Source organism: Typopeltis vanoorti, chromosome 23 (assembly GCF_054136105.1).
Source record: "Typopeltis vanoorti isolate ZY-2024b chromosome 23, IOZ_Tvanoo_1.0, whole genome shotgun sequence".
Taxonomy (NCBI): domain Eukaryota; kingdom Metazoa; phylum Arthropoda; class Arachnida; order Uropygi; family Thelyphonidae; genus Typopeltis; species Typopeltis vanoorti.
Window position 1 is genome coordinate 25,412,022 of NC_143571.1, and position 20,825 is coordinate 25,432,846.

The 20,825-nt window shown below is 37.2% G+C and overlaps 1 protein-coding gene across 3 annotated transcripts in view; it reads right to left on the reverse strand.

The window, feature by feature from the left end:
• LOC150093698 (kielin/chordin-like protein) overlaps positions 1-20,825 on the reverse strand; it is a 1,333,292-nt gene that overhangs the window by 594,599 nt on the left and 717,868 nt on the right. For all 3 annotated transcript variants that reach the window (XM_090412628.1, XM_090412627.1, XM_090412629.1), the window contains 2 exons: positions 19,479-19,561; positions 6,228-6,321 (listed from right to left, as the gene is read on the reverse strand). In XM_090412628.1, coding sequence (XP_090268754.1) covers positions 6,228-6,321; positions 19,479-19,561 — 177 coding nt within the window. The remainder of the gene's footprint in view (positions 1-6,227; positions 6,322-19,478; positions 19,562-20,825) is intronic.

Sequence of the window (20,825 nt, forward strand, 5' to 3'; positions counted from 1 at the left end):
TGTTTTTGTGTGCTGTTTACTTTATAAAATTGGTGTCGCACTTATTAGATCATTGGCTTGTTGAGAGCTCCTGAAAAGATTAGTAGTATTTTGTGTTAACATTAGATATTTTACTAGAATTTTAAGTAGTATTGATGTTGAAAGTTTATTTTCCACTTGGTTAGAGTATAATAAATTTAGTTTAATCCTTTATCCAAGTGTGAGCAAACAAAGTTTGCGCCTGAAAGTATCTTCAGGACTGGGTTAAGGTGGTACACACCACGGCAACTCGTTGCAAAGGCTCCACCTTTGCAACGAGTTGCCGTGGTGTGTACCACCTTAACCCAGTCCTGAAGATACTTTCAGGCGCAAACTTTGTTTGCTCACACTCGGATAAAGGATTAAACTAAATTTATTATATTTAAGTAGTATTGTTTGCTTTTTGTTTCTTGGTGTGTCTGTGAAATTTTTGCGTGTTTTCTGTTATTTTAATTATTATTTTTAAGATAGGATAGCATACACATGGCACCGATAAAGAAAAAAATGGCGGCCAGGTTGCCATGTTTGTTTAAGAGTTTTGATGTAAACGAATTTATGCAATGTTCTGTCTGTGAGATGTATGCCTTGCGAAGAGCGGTGGGAGTCTGGTTAGAAAGTGATAGTGGAGTGAATATGTGCAGAAAGTGTAAAGAGAACGAGGATTTCAAGCGTGTTTCGTGTGTCGAGAGTGATATCGTTAACGATAGTCAGAATGTAGAAAATGGTGGTGTGCTAGAGAATTGCGTGGTAGTGCCAGATAGGTGCGAGAGCGTTGCTGAAAGTGTAAATGAAGGTAGAAATACAGAAAGAATGGATGATTTGATCGATAATGAAAATGGTGAGATAAATGCGAGTAGCGAAATTGTCCGTTTGAACAGTGCGATACACAGAGCTAAAAGACAATTGGAGCGTATGGAAAAATGTGTGTTGAACGTACCGACAAATAACCGGCGGAAGTCTGTGACGGCAAACAATAGAATGTTCGTAAACGTCAATAAAATGAAGGAGTGAGTGTTGTATGGGGGATTCACTATTAAGAGGTGTAATAATTGAGAGTTTAACGAAGTCGTACCAGCCGGATGTGAACATAAAGGAAGTCAGCGAATCTATTCTACTCCAAAAACAGAGGATGAAAGAGATGATAATCGTGGCAGGAACAAATGATTTGAAAGAGGGCAAAATGGAAATGATAGAGGATGTGAGGGAGTTATTTGAGGTAGCAAAAGAGAAGAGTGAGAGAGTTAGGATGGTGAGTATCTTACCGCGGTATGACAGCGAAGTGTTTAGAAGGAGGGCCATAATTGCCAATGACTTTATGCGTGGGTTATGCATGGAGAGTGGAGTGGAATTTGTGGATGTGTGGAATGAGTTCGATGGGCGAAAGGACTTATATAAGATGGATGGGTTACATTTGAATGGAGTTGGTGTACGGAGATTTGAAAAAAAGTGTTGATGAATGGTGTGGAAGTGGATGTACAGACTCAGGGAAACTAGATTTATTAAGAGGGGGGGGGGGGAGTAGATATGCAGACTTTAGGGAGGCAGTTAAGTGTATGAATAAGTATATTATGCCCGAGCGAGTACGACAGGCAATAAATCAGAATGGGATAGTTAGTATAAGGCATCAAAGTAGGGATGGGACAAATGGGCTTCTGCGATTCATGTACACTAATGCCAGGAGTATTAGGAACAAGAAGGAAGAGTTTTTGGCCATGGTTGGCACTTCCAGGCCACAGGTTGTTGGTATTAGTGAAACATGGCTGACAGAAGATGATAAAGCTAGTGGGATTGAATGCGACGGGTATAGCGTGTTCAGGTGTGACAGGGTGAATAAAAAGGGGGGAGGAGTGTTATTGATGATAGCTGATTAGCTTCAGCCAAGGAGTATAGAAGTTGAACTGCAGGATGGGGAAAAAAGCACATTTGAGGCTGTTTGGTATGAGATAGAATCTAGTAGAACAAAATATACAATTGGGTGCTGCTATAGACCAGGTGATGGAATAGATGGTGGGGATAGTATGCATAAGCAAATAGAAGAAATGAGTGGAAGGAGGGTAATTATTATGGGTGATTTCAATTATGGTAACATTGACTGGAAAGAGGAGAGGGCACATGGGAGGAAGGAATTGGATTTTATGCGGTTATTAAGGGACAACTATCTACGGCAACATGTAGTGGATAATACCAGGGGGCAGAGAGTGCTGGACCTAGTAATTGCAACTGAGAATGTGGCTGTAACGAACATGACCATGTTGCCACCAATTGGTGAGAGTGACCATAAGGTCATGACTTGGGAGGTGGCTAAAGGAGTCAAATTTACAATTAAGACAGGGTACATGTGGAATTACCGGGCTGGTAAGTATGACAAGCTTAGGTGTGTGCTTGGCTCAATGCCATGGCATGTAAAACTGCAAGGGCTGGATGTTGATAGTGCATGGGAGGTGGTTAAGAACTGTTTGCAGGAAGCAATGGTTGACTGTATACCAAGAGTCCGAATAATAAATCAAGTAGGGGTTAAATAAATGAATAACACTATTAAGCTTGAGCTGCAAAAAAAGAAACAATTGTGGAGGGAATTTAAGGAGAAGGGTGACCATCAGGCGCAGGAACAGTATAAAGCTCAGGCCAGGATGGTAACAAGGGTGGTAAGAAAAGCAAAAGCAGATTACGAAAGGAAATTGGCGACGCAGGCTAAAGAGAATCCCAAACAGTTTTTTCAATATGTTGCAAGTAAAAGGAAAAATGCTCATGGTAGAATGATCTTAAAAAATGCTGAGGGTAGGGAGGTAACCCAGTCGATATTGTGGAATTATTGAGCAAGCACTTTGCAAGAGTATATCATCCAGGTGGTGACTTTGCAGGAATGGAAGAACCAACAGCTTATACTGGAATTGTGATGAATGAAGTAGAGGTAACTAGTCTATTACAGAACCTCAATGTCAATACATCTGTGGGATTGGATGGTATACCAGCTCGTGTCGTACGTGAAGCAGCAAAAGAATTGTCAGTGCCCTTGACCATTTTGTTTAATTTGAGCCTCAGGACTGGGTCAGTCCCAAGGGGGTGGAAAGAGGGGAAAATAGTTCCGCTACACAAAGGTGGTTCCAAGGCTGCTGTTGAAAATTACAGGCCAATCAGCATAACAGGAATCATTATCAAGGTCTTAGAGAAAATAGTCAAGAGGAAAATACAAGATTGCATAGAAGAAAATGGGATACTGTATCGGGGACAGCATGGTTTTGTGAAGGGTAGGTCATGCCTCAGTAACTTGCTCACGTATTATAACACAGTGACTGCTGAACTGGATAAGGGTAATAGGTTTACAGTGATTCTACTGGACCTTGCTAAGGCCTTTGACAGGATACCACATGGAATTCTAATCAGTAAATTGCAGCATATGGGGATGGACAGAGGGTTGGTGAGATGGATAGGAGGGTGGTTGACGGAGAGATATCAGAGAGTGGTTTACTCAGGAGTAGAGTCCACAAGACGGCCTGTGACTAGTGGTGTGCCACAAGGATCTTTTCTGGGACCACTGCTGTTTAATTTGTTCATAAATGATATAGGAAAGGATCTGAGAGGAACAGTTCATTTGTTTGCAGATGATGCGAAGTTGGGTAGGGCAATAGTGAATGCAGATGACGTCAAAATTTTGCAGGATGATTTGGATAGATTGGAGGTCTGGGCCATGGAGAATGGACGTCAATTTAATGTGGCAAAATGTAAGGTTATACATTTTGGGGATAAAGATTGGCTGCAGTTTACTGCATTGGTGGAACCGTGCTCCAGGAAATTGATGAGGCACGAGATTTAGGAGTGTTGGTGGATAAGGAATTGAAATTTAGGGGACACATTGCAAAAGTGGCCAAATCAGCTCATCAAATCACTTGGTTGCTGAAGAATACGTTGACAAGCAGAGACAAGCAGGTTATTGTTCTTCTGTATCGAGCCTTGATAAGACCCCATCTCGACTACTGTGCTCAGATTTGGTCACCTAGGTTTCTTCTTGATCGGGAGGAGGTGGAGAGGATCCAGAGGCGAGTGACCAAGATGATAGCAGGTCTGTGGAATGAACCTTATGAGAACAGGTTGAGGATTTGTGGGTTGCAAAAATTGGTTGATAGGCAAAGGAGGGGAGATATGATTGAGACATGCAAATTACTGAAAGGTTTCTATAAAATTAATTCAGAAGATATTTTTGAGAACAGGGCTGGTTGTGGGAGGACTAGGGGACATCCATGGAAACTGGGCAAAAGTGTGGTTAGTAAAGGTGTTAGAGCTGGGTTCTTTACTTTTAGAGTAGTGAATGAGTGGAATGCGTTCCCTGAGTCTGTGATGGATGCTGTGACAGTGAATGAGTTTAAGGCAAGGTATGATAGATACTGTATGAATGTCGAATAGTTGTGATGAATATGATTTGGGGCCTCCCTTGATGAGTCTAATGACTCCCTGGAGTTGCCCGTAATAACAATAATAGTAATAGTAAAACCTGTTTTTATTTTATAAAGAGGATTCAAGATAGAAGTTGCAAATTATAGGTCAATCATATTGCAGGATTGGTGATTAAAGTGCTGGAGGAGTTGACACAAGACAGAATTCAGGACTGGTTGGTCAGGAATATGAGAGTTTATAGACAGAAACGATGTTTTGTGGATGGTGAGGCTTGCCTTAGTAATTTGCTTACTTTTAATAATAAAGTGACAATTCAGTTGGATAAAGGAAACGGCTAGTCCGTGATGCTGCTGGACTTTGAAAAGGCATTCAACAGAGGTCTACATAGAACACTGTTACAAAAATTGGAACAAATGGGAATGTATACAAATCTGTTGATTTGGATAAGACAGTGGCTAATGGACAGATTTCAAAGACTAGTGAATATGGGGGAAGTTCAGTATCGAAAAATCCAGTGACTAGTAGAGAACTGCATAGATCAATACTTGATCCTCTGCTGTTTGTTATTATTATTACCATGTTTACTTGAATATAACTTGCACCTTTTTCCCCAAAATTAAAGTTAAAAAATCATTTTGTGAGATAATATATATGGGGATTTTCGGTGAATAAGTAAATAATTTTTGGCCACATCCTGAGAGAAACAGAGATGGAAGGGTATGATGTGTTTTATGAGGATAGAAAGGGTAAAAAGGGAGGGAGAGTGCTATTGAAAGAGTTATATCCATACAAAATAAAAATACAAGAGGAAAATAGTGCCAGTGGTTTTGAGGCAGTATGGTGTGAGATAGAGGTGAAGAGAATGAAATACTTGGTTGGATGTTGTTATAGACCTGGTAATGTGGATGGTAGTGACTATGAAATGCATAATCAAATTAGCCAAGCAAATAAGAAAAGAGTGATCGTTATGGCCGATTTTAATTATGACAATAAAGACTGGGATGATGAGATAGCAACGGGAAGTAAAGAAAATGAGTTTCTCGAGTTTTTTGAGGGACAATTACCTCAGACAGTATGTAACAGAGGACACACGAGGATTGAGGGTCTTGGATTTGATCAGGTCATCAGAGGATGTAATTATAAATGAGGTGTCATATCACCCTCCAGTTGGTGAGAGTGACCATGAAGTTATTATCTGGGTAGTGGCTAGCGGTGTGAGGATGTCAAGCAGATGGCATCATCCAGCCATGTCCCACTAACTTTCATAATGTGGAATGATGAATCACTATGTTATCTATGGACTAGTCATGATGTCGCATGCACACTTGATTTATATATATATAAAGTACCTGTGCAGCTGCCCTTCTGCAGAAACTACGACTGTTGCAGTCTTAACATAGCACACTACTTAACTACTATGAACCTCTTGATGATTGCATCCAAATCAAAATGGAGAAATTTCCATAATATCCTTTGTTCTGTTGGGCTAGCTTCCTGTGTATTTCTTGGCAAAGGTGCAATCCTCATATTTTCCTCAACTGATGTAATCTTTTATCAATGTCATGAACTAGCAGGCTATTGACATGGCATCCAAGGATAACTCTTTTGGTAGTCTATAAGTTTCAAATTCAGTACAGTCAACTTTAGAGGTAGGTCTGTTTGGCTTGCACAGCAGTACAAAAGTGTCTTATATGTGATGTCAGAAATTACCTCCGAGCTTAGAATGTTTCATTTTAAAACAAAAGATGTCCCAGACATATTTCAATACAGAGTATGTTACAGGTGAAAAAAGAAAAACTAATATACAAAATTTTTACCTTGACATGAAGAACAACATCTCTCTGAGGAAATGATTCCATGTGTACATTCATTTTGGCACTCAAGTTGCTTTTTACACAGAACAATACCTTCCTGTATATAAATTCATAAATATTTTAAAAAATTAACAAATAGAATCACACATCATATTTTATATTATCATCATCATTATCTGACCTCAGTGAAGTCAAAGACCCACTGTGGACAGTCTTCACTATCACACACTAAACTCTTGAAGCATGATTTAACTCATTATTATATGAGGTGCTACCCAAAAGTTTGGGGCAATTTGAATAGCACATGCTTTGTATCACATGCTATTCACATAGCATGGCAGTATCCTCTGTGAATCAGTATACCAACAGCTGGCAAGCTGAAGCCCAGCATTCTTGGGTTATGTACATTTTTGTAACATTATGTTTTAGTAGTTCACTGATTTTTCTTCCTCCAACTGAAATCGCAGAGTTTAAGGAACAAAGAATGTGCATCAAAGTTTGCTTCAACTGCTGCAGAAAACCAAAAGAATGCTTAAGGAAGCATTTGAAAGTTATCCAATTCACCATGTCCAAAAAAAGGGCAAATGGGTTGCAGCAATATCAAGTCAATGTTGATCTCTCTTTTATTCATTTTTCTTTTTTTTTTCAACAGTTTCTAGCTTCCAAAAAAACATGACAGTTATTCTCTTTCCTCTCATTTGCCTGTCATCCTCTGTGACCTGTCCCTATTCCCCAAGATGAAATTCCAGCCTAAAAGGGCATTCATTTTAACATGATTAAGATCTAGGCATAATCACAGGAGATTCTCAACCAGTCATATGTGAAGACTTCCAGAGAAGTAAGGAATCATGGAAAAACTCTGGGATCACTATATGCATATCAAAGTGGTACTTCGAAGAAAATGGTGGAAACTAGGAGTTACAGTAAGCAAATTTTTTTTTTTACGATTATCAAATTCCCTGAACTTTTGGGTAGTGCCTCATATTCCTTATACATCTTTCAGCAATTTCCTTATATATCTTTCATCTCATTCAATGAAAAACTTCTTCCCCATTAATCTTGTAATGACTCATTAATAACCTATATCTCGATCATGTTATTCCAGCTCCTCTTCTGATCCACCAGCTCAAGAAACAGAATTTTTTTAATCTGTCCTGAGGTGTGTGGATTGCAAAAGTTGGTTGATAGGAGAAAAATAAGGGATATGATAGAAACATTTAAGTTGCTTAAAGGGTTTTATAGGATTGATGCAGGGGAAATATTTCAGCCCTTGGCTTAAGGGGCCAGAACAAGGGTCACCCCCGGAAGTTGAATAAAGGTGTGGTTAGAAGAGGCGTAAGGACTAGATTTTTTGCTTGGGAGTTGTGAATGAGTAGAATAGGTTGCCAGAGTCAACTGTGAGTGTTTATCTGTTAATGGTTCAAAGAGAGGTATGATAGATTGTGTGGATAGTTTGAGTCTCCCGCGATGAGACTCCATGATGGATGTACCTGTGCAATAATAATAATAAAACCTAAAAAAACATTCAAGCAACCAGAACCTCATGCCACCTAAGTCAGAGCTTGAAGAATAATGCAAAACCTACTCACCATGCAAAAATATACTCATCCAAGACTCTTTTTCATAATCTTCACAGTTTTAGCAATGCAGTCTCTAAACTTAGGGTTTTTATCTTTGGATGTATGATACTGTAAGGTGAATATCACCTGAGTATAATTAGTATATAAATGATTTAATCATAGAACTCATATTGACAGTGATTAGTGGTACTGCATCTATGTTTTCTTGAAGAGCTTTCGTTCTGGAAGTTTTTGTCTTTTATTAAATAAAAATAGTGTTTTATCCCCTCTGCAACTACTCACCATCTTGCAAAATCTACTTGCAATGTGTGAGTGGATGAGCATATTTGTCAAGTCCTGACCTAAGTCATTTTTCTCTGGAATATGCTCTATGAATCAATCTGCATTCCATGCAAAGCAGGTGACCAAATCTGTGCAAAGCAGTGGATTTGCAAATTGATCAGATCAAGGCTTCATACAATGGAAACATAATCTCTGTTTATTCTACATAAATGTTTTCCTTTTCATAATCTTCACAGTTTTAGCAGTGCAGTCTCTAAACTTAGGGTTTTTATCTTTGGCTGTATGATACTGTAAGGTGAATATCACTTGAGTATAATTAGTATATAAATGATAAAGAAGAAAGTTAATTCAGAAGCACATCCTTTTTGGTGGGATTCCATCATCACCAGAATCCTTTTTAAGTATCCAGGATTCTCATCCAATTTCTACATAGATGACCTTTGTCATCTATGTAGGAATTGAATGAGAAGAGTGATGCCAGGAAATGAACTTTATCTTAAAGTGAATACTGCAATGCTACCATTTTAGTGAGAATGGGGTGGAAGCAGATGGGCAAAAGTTGCACCCAATAGTTTCGAAAGAGACCAAAAGGTATGACTGCCAAATCAAAGTCAGACTTAGTCCTTTGAATGATGGTTTTGCAAATATCGAGGGGGGGGGGGCTTCGTGTAGGCTGTGAATGAAGCTAAAGTTTTTGCCTCAACCACTTACCATAAGTTGTTTTCTCTTGGATTGCCCTGGCATGCATTTTGCAAAGCGATGGTTTGGATGTAGGATGAAACTTTTGAATATAGTGGGAAATGAAGGCCTTGATTACAACATTATATTATCTGTATCTGAAGAATGGACAGTAGTCTGACAATGGAAAGGAGGAGTAAACTTCTCAGAGATCTACCAATTTGCCTTATTATAGTGCCAAAATACAAAATATTGTATGATGAAACTTGGATAAGGATGTGATCATCCTTATACTTCTTAAAATTATTAAGAAGAGAGTGGTGACCACAATAGTATACCTGGAAGAAGAACAGGTTCAGAATGTTAAGTGAGAAAGGATGATTACCAAGAATTCTGTCTGGGAGAATGAATGATTTGCTTTGCTTTAGGTCACTGCTTTGAGCAAATACATCTATTTCTCTTTCAGTTTGTCAGTGGAGTTGGAAGAAGGAAGTCAGAGTAATGGGCATTCAAGTCACCAAAGAGATGACTTCACTGTTAGGAAATTTGGATTACAGGAAATCATGCTTCAAGGATAGGAAGTCAAAGAGGTCAGAATGATTTCTAGAATTGGACAAATGGCAGAGACAGCAGATGAATGATACATAATGAAACAAAGAAATTTTCATCCCACAGAAGTTCAAAATAGGAAATTAAAGATTAGGCATCCTCTGACCATGAAGAAGATATTCTTCTAGTATTCATGGTCAGAAGTGTGTGTGTGTGGGGGGGGGACATAATGGATGCTAGTTCTGCTGAACAGTGTCCATAAAAAATATGTGGAAGAGAAACAAAAAGGTGTCCTTTGGATAGTTAAGATGGATTGTTTTGTAGCAGAGATTTGGGATTTAGCCAAAAAAAAGAGAGATCCAATTTGGATGTCTTCAGGTGATGGTGCACATCATTTAGGTTGGTACTTATAAGACAAATGTTGTAAAAATGAATGTAGAAAAAAGTTTGTAGGAGTTTTGCGATTTCTTTTTTTTTTTTTTTTTTTTCTGTGGGGGATTTTTTTGGGGAGATTTTATTTTAACCACAATGACTCCATGTTAATTTAGATTTACTGTTTTGTAAATTTAAATTAATATAAATTGGGCACAATCTGACTGCATATATGGCAGTGAGGTTATGTGCCAGTCAGTTAATCCCAAAGCCTTCTAAACAAGTTACCATCTGGTTTGGTCCCATACTTCTTCAATACTTGCAGAATTGTCAACTAAATCAGTGACCACCAATATAGATTTCACCAATCAAGATCCACAGCTGATCTTCTCACCCCACATCACCTACCTCTGGACACATACCATGAAAAGCTATGGAGAAGGCTGTGCTTTTGCACTTGACATTTCCAAAGCATTTGTTCCAAAGCTTGAGTTACCAAACAGAAGGACAAAGATTGACAGGCTTTGAAAACAAGTGTTTGAGTAAAATAAACAAAAGAGTGTGGATTGAAATGAAAACTAATAAGGAGAGCAAAGAAAAATTATTCTACCATATTCCAATGAAATAAATAAAACCAATGGTGCTCTCCAAAATGGAGAGTACAAGGAAAGATATCACTAGGACGATCAAGAAAAAATGGGTAGAAAACAAGTGCGCAAGTGATCTGAAATTTAAACAATTTGACTGCAGATAGATTGAACTGGAAAGCTGCTGTTTTTGTTAGCCTCAACCAACTGGAGGCAGATGAGGATAATGAGAATACAGCTATGTTTTATATATATATATATATATATATATATATGTGGTCCCCACATGAAAGGCTACAAGACCTATAGCACACTAGTGCCATGTGTGGGCAAGAGGAATAGAAGAAAGGAGGTGCCTGTTCACATTTTGCTTGAACAGCTAAGGGTTGTAATAACCTTTGGGGAAGGCAGAGTGGAGGAGACTCTTCCAAAGGATAGAAGTAGATGGAATAAAGAGGAAGCAGTGAAGATGATATAGATTAGATGATATATCAGCTTATGTATTATGAGAATGTGCTAGAGAATTGATAGTGCTGTCGATCAGATTTTAATTTAAATCTCAGCTCTGGAAAGGTCTTAAGTGAGTGGAAAATAGGACCATAGCATAAAGGAGGTTCCATGAGTGAGGTAGCAAATTGTTTACCAATCAGCATCTCCAGAGTTGTAGCCAAACTGGAGTTGTAGGGGAAACTCCAGGAATGGAATAATCTATAGAAGACAACAACATGGTTTTGTGAAGGATAGGTCATGCCTCAGTAACTTTTCATAATAAAGTGATAGTTGAGTTTGATAAAGGTAATGACTACATGATAATACTGCTGGACTTTGCAAAGGGATTTGCCCCAAAATAGATATGAAACTGGTAAAGTGGACATAAGGGTGGCTGATGGAGAGATCTATGTAGTACACATATTACAATCTGTGTACTACATTGAATGAGCTGGGTTGCAGGAAATATCATCATCATCATCATCATCAAATTCCTGCCATGTACCCTCAAGGGGTGTACAGGATATGACAGTATTACATGAAAAATTTACATCATTACTAACTTCCTATCTACAATTTTCCTCCAAATCAGTCTGTTACTTGTCAAGACTCCAACATTACCAGATCTTATATTTCTATCGTCTAAGGCACTTTGTACCGTATCAATCCACCTATATCTTGGTCTTCCTCTGGGTCGTTTTCCTGCCAACTTGGCAGAGAACACTTGTTTTGCTAATCTTTCTTCGCCCATTCTGTTTAAGTGACCATACCACCTGAGATTAGCTCTGCTAACGCATTCCTGGATGCTGACAATGTCAAGTTCTTTCCTAATATTCTCATTTTTAATATGATATTGCCATTGATGCCATCTGGTCATGCCTCTAATCTTTCTCAGGACTCTCATATCTGCGGTCTCTAGTCTTTGGTCAAGTGTTTTACTTCTGACCCAGCTCTCAGATCCATAAGTTAAAACTGGTTTGAACACCATCGTGTATACAGCTAATTTAGTGTTCTGACTAATTTATCTCTTATTCCATATGAATTTATTCAATTGAGTTCCTACCATACCAGCTTTGTTGATTCTGTTGTCTATTTCCATATTTAATTTACCATCTTTTCTTAGGCATCACCCAATAGTCAAAGACTCATTGTAGGAGGTCTACACTAATCATTATTCACACAAGACCTATTTCTCCTGGAAGTCATTCATCAATTAAGCATTCACAAGTGCCATTGGTAACCCATTCACCACCCTAATCCTTACATCCATGATAACCACTTACGCAATTGACTTGAGTTCTCTCAATTCCTATTATGTATTGAAAAGTCTGCCTATAAAATCCTATAATCCTACATGTTTCTCTCCTATCCTCTCTTTTCTGGCTATCATTAAGCCTTATCTACAATCAGTACTCATAGGCAGCATTCCATAGACCTGATATGATCTTGGACACTTGTCTCTGAATCCTCAACCAAACCATGTGATCAAATCTGTGCACATTAATCTGAATGAGGTCTTATTAAGGCATTATAAAGGAATAATAAATTCCCTACATCCAAGTAATCTAATATGTTGTTTTGGTCACCTTTGCAATATGCTTTTGAAACCAAATTCCTGTCCACAATCATGCCCAAATCTATGACCTCATCAATTTCCCATAGCCCAGTTTCATCAGTGTAGTATGCAATGTGTGACTGCTTCTTCTGAAATTCCATGATTGTACACTTTGCCACATTATTACTTTATTATAGCTGGCTGAGTGGTTAGTGTATCTGCTCTCCAGTCAAAAGGCTGCAGGTTAAATCCCACCATAGGCATGGATGTTTGTGACTGTCTGTGAAAATACTTGTGGTGGTGGGCAGTAGATGGCACTGGTGTAGATGATGCAGCTTGCTGTAACTGGTGGAGACAAAGAGTTGTGAAGTAGGTGCTCTCCCTTGATGAGTCTTTGAACTCCTTGGAGGTGTCGCATAATAATAATACTGTTATTATTATAATTATAAGAAGAGAGTAAATTAATCAGGCTACACCTACCTTTCACAAAATATGCTGCCACCCCATAGAGAACTATATTCCTGTCAATGCATTCCTGAATTCCTTTTCCACTTTCTCCAATATCTTATCCACCTATCCTAATGTATTGATTAGTCTGTAATTTGCTATCATTGCCTTGGAGCCTCCTTTATGCAAGAGAACTATTTTACTCTCTTTTCATTGCCCTGGCATTTTCTCAGAGCTGAGACTTAAGTAAAACAGCTAAGTCAGTGGAGCTGCAAATTCCCTTATGCATTCTCATAATACACAAGCTGATATCCCATCTATTAATGCAGGCATGTAATTATAACCCCCTTGTAAGATTAGGCAGGTTTTTTTTTTTTTATTTAGCAAGAATCTTTTTAATTCTAGTATTGTCATTTTTAGTGATTTTATTGTATATAGTATATTTGATGATATAAATGAAGAAATATGAAGTAATCAGATTAAAATGTATTATTAGAAAATCCACTAGGGAGTTAGAGAAAAACAGAGAAATGTTTACAAGAACTAAGACAAGGAAAGAAACACAAGAACAACAAAATGCAGGAAAGTATGGAAATTCGTAAGTTATGAATGAATAATAATAATAATAATAATAATAATAATAAGGTAAGTTACTTAAAATGTATGGAAAAAGAAGTAATAATGTATTGCAATTTGAATGACAGTGGAGTCACTATGTTAAGCTTCCCAAGAGCTAAAATAAACAATGTGAGAGAAGCAGAAAAGAAAAACAAAAGTGACAGTAATGCTTGTTGGAACTAATGATTTAAGTAGTAATAAGTACAGTATGAGAGAGGATATGAAAGGCTTGATGGAGCAAGCGAGAAAGAAAAGTGAGAAAGTTAAAATTGTTAGTTTATTAAGGAGATACAATAGTAGTTAATGAGTTAAGAAGATGAGGTATAATAGCAAATGATTCAACATACAGGCTATGTAGAAGAAATGGGTGCAAGATTGATGGTGGAAAAGACTTGTATAAGAGTGGTCTGTACTTGAATGGATTTGGCATCAGGCATCCTGAAAAATTATTTATTAGAGTGAGACTTAATGAAGAAAGTCAGGAAAACTAGATCATTTGGGAAAGAATGCTGAGAATGTAGTGGAGCTCAGCTATGGTGTGCAGATGTACCCATATAACCATAGTTATATGGTTATGCTGAAGGGGTGGACTTTGATTCTAGACCTTTTGAGTGTATCTAGGAATAGAAAAGAAAGATAGTTGCCTAACCAAGCCAAGCATACTGTAGATGTAAACATACAAAAAAGCAAGGAGGTTGTTATTATTATTATACCAAGACCCCATGGAGTCAAAGACTCATCTAGGAGATCCTTTTGTCATACACTCAGCTCATCATACTGTGCCTTAAACATATTCAAATTCTCTACAGACACCACATTCTCAGGCAAGGCATTCCAATCATTCACAACTCTGCATGCAAAAAACCTTCTTCTCACTCCTCTGCTCACACCCTCCTTATACAGCTTCCAGAGAAGACCTCTGATTCTCCCCTGATCTTCGACTGTTTTCTGTAGAATCTCTCCAACATCGATCCTATAACAACCCCTTACTAATTTGTAGTTCTCTATCATATCACCTCCTATCCACCAGACTCTGTAAATTGCATCTTCTAAACCTTTCCTCATATTGTTATGTCCATACACAAATGCCACTAGACACAAAGTGGTTGAATTTGTTACTTTGCGGCCTAAAATTGTTGACATTAGGGAAACCTGGCTCTCAGTCATATATAAGTAACTGGAATTGAGTGTATAGTATTTTTAGTAATGAATGACAGAAAATATAGGCAAGGAGGAGTACTACTAATGATATCAGATGACTTCTTGATTCCAATTAGGGCAGAACTTCATGAAAGCAATAATGGCAATAATGTCCCATGTAACACTGCGTTTGAAACTATCTGGTATGAAGTGAAAACTACCAGGATGAAATATTTAGTGGTGATGTTGCTATAGAGCAGTGGTTTAATTCCTGGGAATGAAGAAATGCAATAACAAATTACAATGATGGATACCAAACAAGTAATTATTGTATATGACTTAAATTATTTGAATATTAATTGGGTAGTAGAGAAAACTCACGTTAAGAGTGAAGAAGAATTTATCGAGTTGTTGAAAGACAATTTTCTCAAGCAGCACATGAAAGAAGCAACTCAAGGCCAAAGAGTATTGGATTTGATGACAGCATCAGAAAGTGTATAAGTTAGAGACGTGACTGTTTTTCACAGTTGGGAACAGTGATCATTCCATACTGGCATGGGAAGTAGCCATGTATGTGGATGTTCTAATTAGGACATGTTGCATGAAATACATACCTGAAAATTATGAAAAATTCAGATGAATACTATCTTTGGTCCCATGGCATCAGTTACCAAATGGGGAAGATATCAGCAATGCAAGGGAAATGCTTTCAAAATGTGGCAGTATCTGAATGTCCCTAAAGTTCAAAAAACAAATACAGTGGGAGTGAAATGGATATGCAGTAACTTGATTAAGCATAAGAAGAAGATGATGTGGATGTCATATCATGAGAAAAAAGAATAAGAGTTATGAAATTTATATAGTGCAGACCAGAAAAGTTACTAGTATTGTACAGATAACTAAGCTGGCATATGAAAAAGAAATTGACTGCACAGGCTAAAGGCAACCCAAAAAAAATGTATCATTATGCTGCAAGTAAAAGAAAGAATAAATTAGAAGAATAACTTTTACTGAATACAGATAGTATCAGAAGCAGATACAATTGTTCAAATAATGAGTGCTCATTTCACTAAGATTTATAAATCTGGTGAATGTAACAGTGCACAGTACTATCAATACACTGGACGAAGAAATACAGGTGCATGAGGAAGAGAAGATTTTAGAGCTGTTGCATAATCTGGATAAGAATTCAGCAATAGGGACTGATGGCATATCAGCACACATGCTAAAGGAATGTTCAGCAGAACTGGCTAGTCCTGTGACATGTTTGTATAATCTAAATCTCAGCTCAGGAAATATCCCACAGGAATGGAAAGTATGTATGATAATTCCATCACAAATGGAAGTACAAAGACTGATGAGTCTAACTATTGACCTATATCTCTGAAATAGTTGCAAAAATTTTAGAGAAGTTGGTAAGGACTTGCACACAGAAATGGGTTGACAAACAAGCTATACTTTATAAGGAACAGCATGGGATTACTAAAGGGAGGTCATGTCTGAGCTATTTGGTCTTATTTTATAATAACATTGCAGCTGTGTTGAATAATGGGAATGGATACACTATAATACTATTGGACTTTGTTCAGGCATTTGATAAGATATCACATGAAAGGCTGTTGCATAAACTGGAGAATGTGGGATTGGAATATAAGCTTGATTGATGTGATGGATAGGTATCAGGAAGTGGTATGGGGGGGGGGGATGTTTGAATCTGTCATATTTAAGGTAACCAGTGGTGTATCTCAAGGATAAGTCCTTGGATCACTGTTTTTCAATCTATACATTTATGACATGGGGATCAAAGATGCTACTAATATATAGCATTTGCAGGGTAATTTGAACAGGCTGGAAGTTTGAGCAAACAATAATGGCTATCAGTTTAATGTCAGTAAGCATAAAGTTAGGCACTATGGCACCATGAGATATCCAATGGCATATTATATTGGTGAGATTATGTCTGGAATAACTGATGAGGCTAGATTTCTTGGAATTATGGTGGATAGCAAGTTAAAATCCAAGGGTAACATAGCAAAAATTACAAATACAACTCAGAGGATAATTGCAATGTTAAAACAAATATTAGCATATAAGGATATCTAAATCATTTTGCCTCTTTATGAGATCTCACTTGGACTACTGTAGGGATAGGACAAGCAGTTATTTGGTCATCCATGGAAGTTAAGTTTGTGTGTGTGGTTAAGAAAGGGATGAGAGCTAGAATTTTTTTCCTCACAGAGCAGAGAGTGAGTGAGTGGGTAGATCAGGTTGCCTGTTGAAATTGAGTCCATCTATTGTGAATGAGTGAAGAGATGGTGTGCAGCTGGTGTGACTGGTGATGTATAGCTTCCCTCAATGAGTGTATTAACTCCCTGGAGGTCTGATGATAATAATAATAATCCTATAGCTGTATTTGCATTAAGGTTCTGCAATATCCGAAGCACCTCCAATTCATCTGCCTTTATTTTCACATCAGTTAATGTCACATCTGGCACTGCAACATGTTCCCTGGATGGTACAGATTTACCAAATAATCACTTAATATCTGAAAAATCTCATTTGCTTCGGTTACCTCTCTACTATCGGCACTTGTTAAACTTATTTTTTCTATAGTTGTTCTTCCTTTTACTATAATCTGGATTACTAAGTCTGGATTTTGTCTGGCCTGCTCAGCTAACTTAATCTTATAATCAGCTTTTGCCTTCCTTGCCATATTAGTCACCTTTATTGCTTGTAACTTTGTATTGCAACTGCCATTTAATGAAGCTACCTGGCTTATCCTTCTGACTCTGGGTGTATATTCTAATACTGCTTCCTTTAAACACCCCTTGACTATTATTCCCCCAACCAACATTGTGTACCTCCATGATGAGTCTCTGACACTATGGAGGTCGGATGTTAATAATAATAATCATTCAAATGCAAGTATCAGACTCAGAAGTAAGTTTTCACACCATTCTTAATGCACAACCTATACAATGAGTTGTTTGCAAGTGTGGTCCTTTCTTCTCAACTTGCCTCTGTCATACCATGGCAATAGACTCAAAATCTTGTGTCTATTGCCATTTACATCCACACATCTGTCCTAAACAGATCATTTGTACCTCCTTCTCTGTACTCTTTCTCTGTATCCTAAGAGCATTACCGAGATCCTTGATCGTTGTCCCAGATGAGACTGTATTCAAGTTGAAAGGATATATTGCAAAATGATCAAAACAGCTCACAGAGTTACCTGGTTATTTAATGATGCCCTGACAAACAGAGATAGGGAATTGTTATATCATTCCCGAAATATTTGGGTGCCACTCTAGATAGAACACTATCTTTTAAACCACATCTCATTAATACAGCATCCAAGCTAAAAACAAGAAACAATATACTGCAAAAACTACTTGGAACAACTTGGGGTGCCTCAGCAACAACGCTTCGCTGCACTGCTCTCGGCCTCGTTTACTCTACAGCTGAATACTGCTCACCCATATGGCTGAACAGCATCCATGTGTATTTGGTTGATGCCCTGCTTAACACCACTATGTGCCTTATTTCTGGAACTGTAAAATCAACCCCAACATACTGGCTCCAAGTGCTAAGCAACATCCCGCCTCCACACATCCAACTTTCTTCTACATCAATACAGCAAAATCATGGAAATCCAAAATCTTCCAATCCATGACAACATCCCACCCCTAGAAATAAACTGGCTAAAGTCAAGGCACCCTCCAATCTTAACAGTAAAAAATCTTGCAGAGACAAGCTTCAACATGAAGGAGAAGTGGAAAGAGTCCTGGTGTAACACTTCAACAGGGATCTTCCATGAATTAGTGGCCCCAACACAGATACCTTCGGGTTTTGACCTAGCTTGGAAAACTTGGTCTGCCCTTAACCGAATCCGCACCAACCATGGCAGATGTGCAGACCACCTTTACAAATGGGGCAGGATTGCCTCACCCAGGTGCGACTGTGGATCACCCCGCCAGACAATTGATCATATTATAGCAGAATGTGTCCTACGTGCATACAGTGGAAACCTGTCAGACTTCATCCATGCTACACCAAGTGCAGTCGACTGGATAATCAACCTCAACATTCAGTTGTGGCCTATTCTTGATTCTTGAGTGTCTCTTTTATGACTGTATTATTCTTCTTATTGTACATATGTCTATTACTATGTCCATATATATTAAAGATTAATGTAATGTAACTTTTCATGTGTGATCCATATGCTAAATAAATAATTATATCATTTTATAAGATCTTGGTAAGGCTTATAAAAGCTACAAGAGTGGGCTATTGTATATAGATAATATTCACTTAGAGATGAGGTAGAGGTGATCCAGAGGCAACTGACCAAAATGGTGGCAGGTCATCTGCAAAATGAAGATGACCTTCCTATTAGGAGAGTTCCATATAATGATAGTTGAAGATTTACAAATTGCAGAAATTGGTTAATCAACAGAAAAAAAGAATAATAATAATAATAATAATAATAATAATAACAATGATAGTAGGGTAAAAAATTAAGGTCATCCGTGGAAATTGCACATGAGTTTGAGGATACCAGATATTTTACTTGGAAAATTGTGAATGAGTGAAGTGGGTTGCCAGTTTGTTGTGAGTGCATTCTCAGTGAATGAGTTCAAAATGAAGAAATATTGTGCAAATGTTGGTTAGTGCTTGAAGAAATGCTTAGGGCCTCCCTTGATGAGTTTTAGAACTCCATGAGGATGCCTATGGAATCATAATAATAATAATAATAATAATGTGAAGGTATTCAAAAATTAAATAAACTGGGAAAGGAGAAAAGTATTTTGTTGACTTGTGGCAGTGATGAGGAAACTGGATCTCCTACATAGGATCATGTAGAATAATAGTAAACTAGCTATACATTAAGTATAATTATATTAATTATCTGATTAAGTGTAGATGTGAAAGTTGAAAAGTGCAGAAAAAATGTTACCAAACATTTGCAAATTTGACAAGGATCTTCCTTTAATGGCCATTCTTCTCCAGATTCATAATCTCTTCCATTTACTTTGCATTCTATAGAAAAATTATTTTAAAAAAATTCAACACAATTGAAAGAGAATTATTTCACAAAGTATAACTAAAGGAAGAGAGGTGCACAATTTCTTGTGAACCTCTCTTGCTGTTTCATAAAATAAGTTGTATAAAAACTGTAATCTTTGTAAATATATAATGATAAAAACAACTATTATAATAATTATTATTACCACTGGACTTACACAGAGTCAAAAGACTTATGAATTGTTTTAAGTGACACAATCTCACCACACCTTAAGCTTATTCACAGTATGCTTTCTCATCATCCTCTCTGAGAGTACAAAGAGTACATTATGAAAAGTAAGTTTATTGCACAAAGAGTACATTCCATGCACTCTTTGTACAATAAACTTGCTTTGCATAATGTAGGAAATTCATTACTATCTTGCACAACTTACAGAGATGCTTTTATACTATGACATCTGTCATAGTATCTATCTATCTTCTTTTCATCTACAGAGCTGAATTTCCCCAGTTCTGCGATAATGTTTATTCTTTACCTTTGTAAAATCTTAAAAGTTTCTTCATTACCTTCAAAAAAGACCAAATATAAACAAATTAGTGCAGATATGGTCTGAAAATAGATGTATTAAAATATACCTCGTCTGAGTGTGTATTTTATTATTATAATTATTATTATTATCCTAAGGCCCAATAAATTCACAGACTCATCTAGGAGGTCACTTTTGTCATACACACAGCTCATCAATATTGTGCCTTAAACACATTCAAATTCTCTGCAGATACCACATTCCTAGGTAATGCATTATTAAAAGAACACATAAGACCACAGTAATAACTTTAAATTAATAAAAGGTACAGATATTTCATACTAAAACTAATAGTACATCTTCAGTGTCACACAAACAGTTATAGGAATGGAATACAAGTAACGAACATTCAGTGGATCACATATTAAAATACAATTGTTGCCACATGCCAGGAAATGATAGAAAATAATAATTAATCTTTAAGATAATTGGTTTTTTTATTGATTATATAAAATAAAAGTCTCCCAGATCTTCGAGAGAGAGAGAGACAATCATTTCGATTTAAATTCGGTCGGTGTAAAATAGCTTCACAACTTTCTTTAAAAAGGTGTTCATATTTGAACCTGCATCTATGGAGGAGAACAGATTTATCCCACTGGATATAAGTAATGTTAATACTGTGTTGGGCTAGACCAGACTTCTGAGGTTGGTTGTATTCAATATAATATTGATGTTCTTCAATTCTTTTTTCC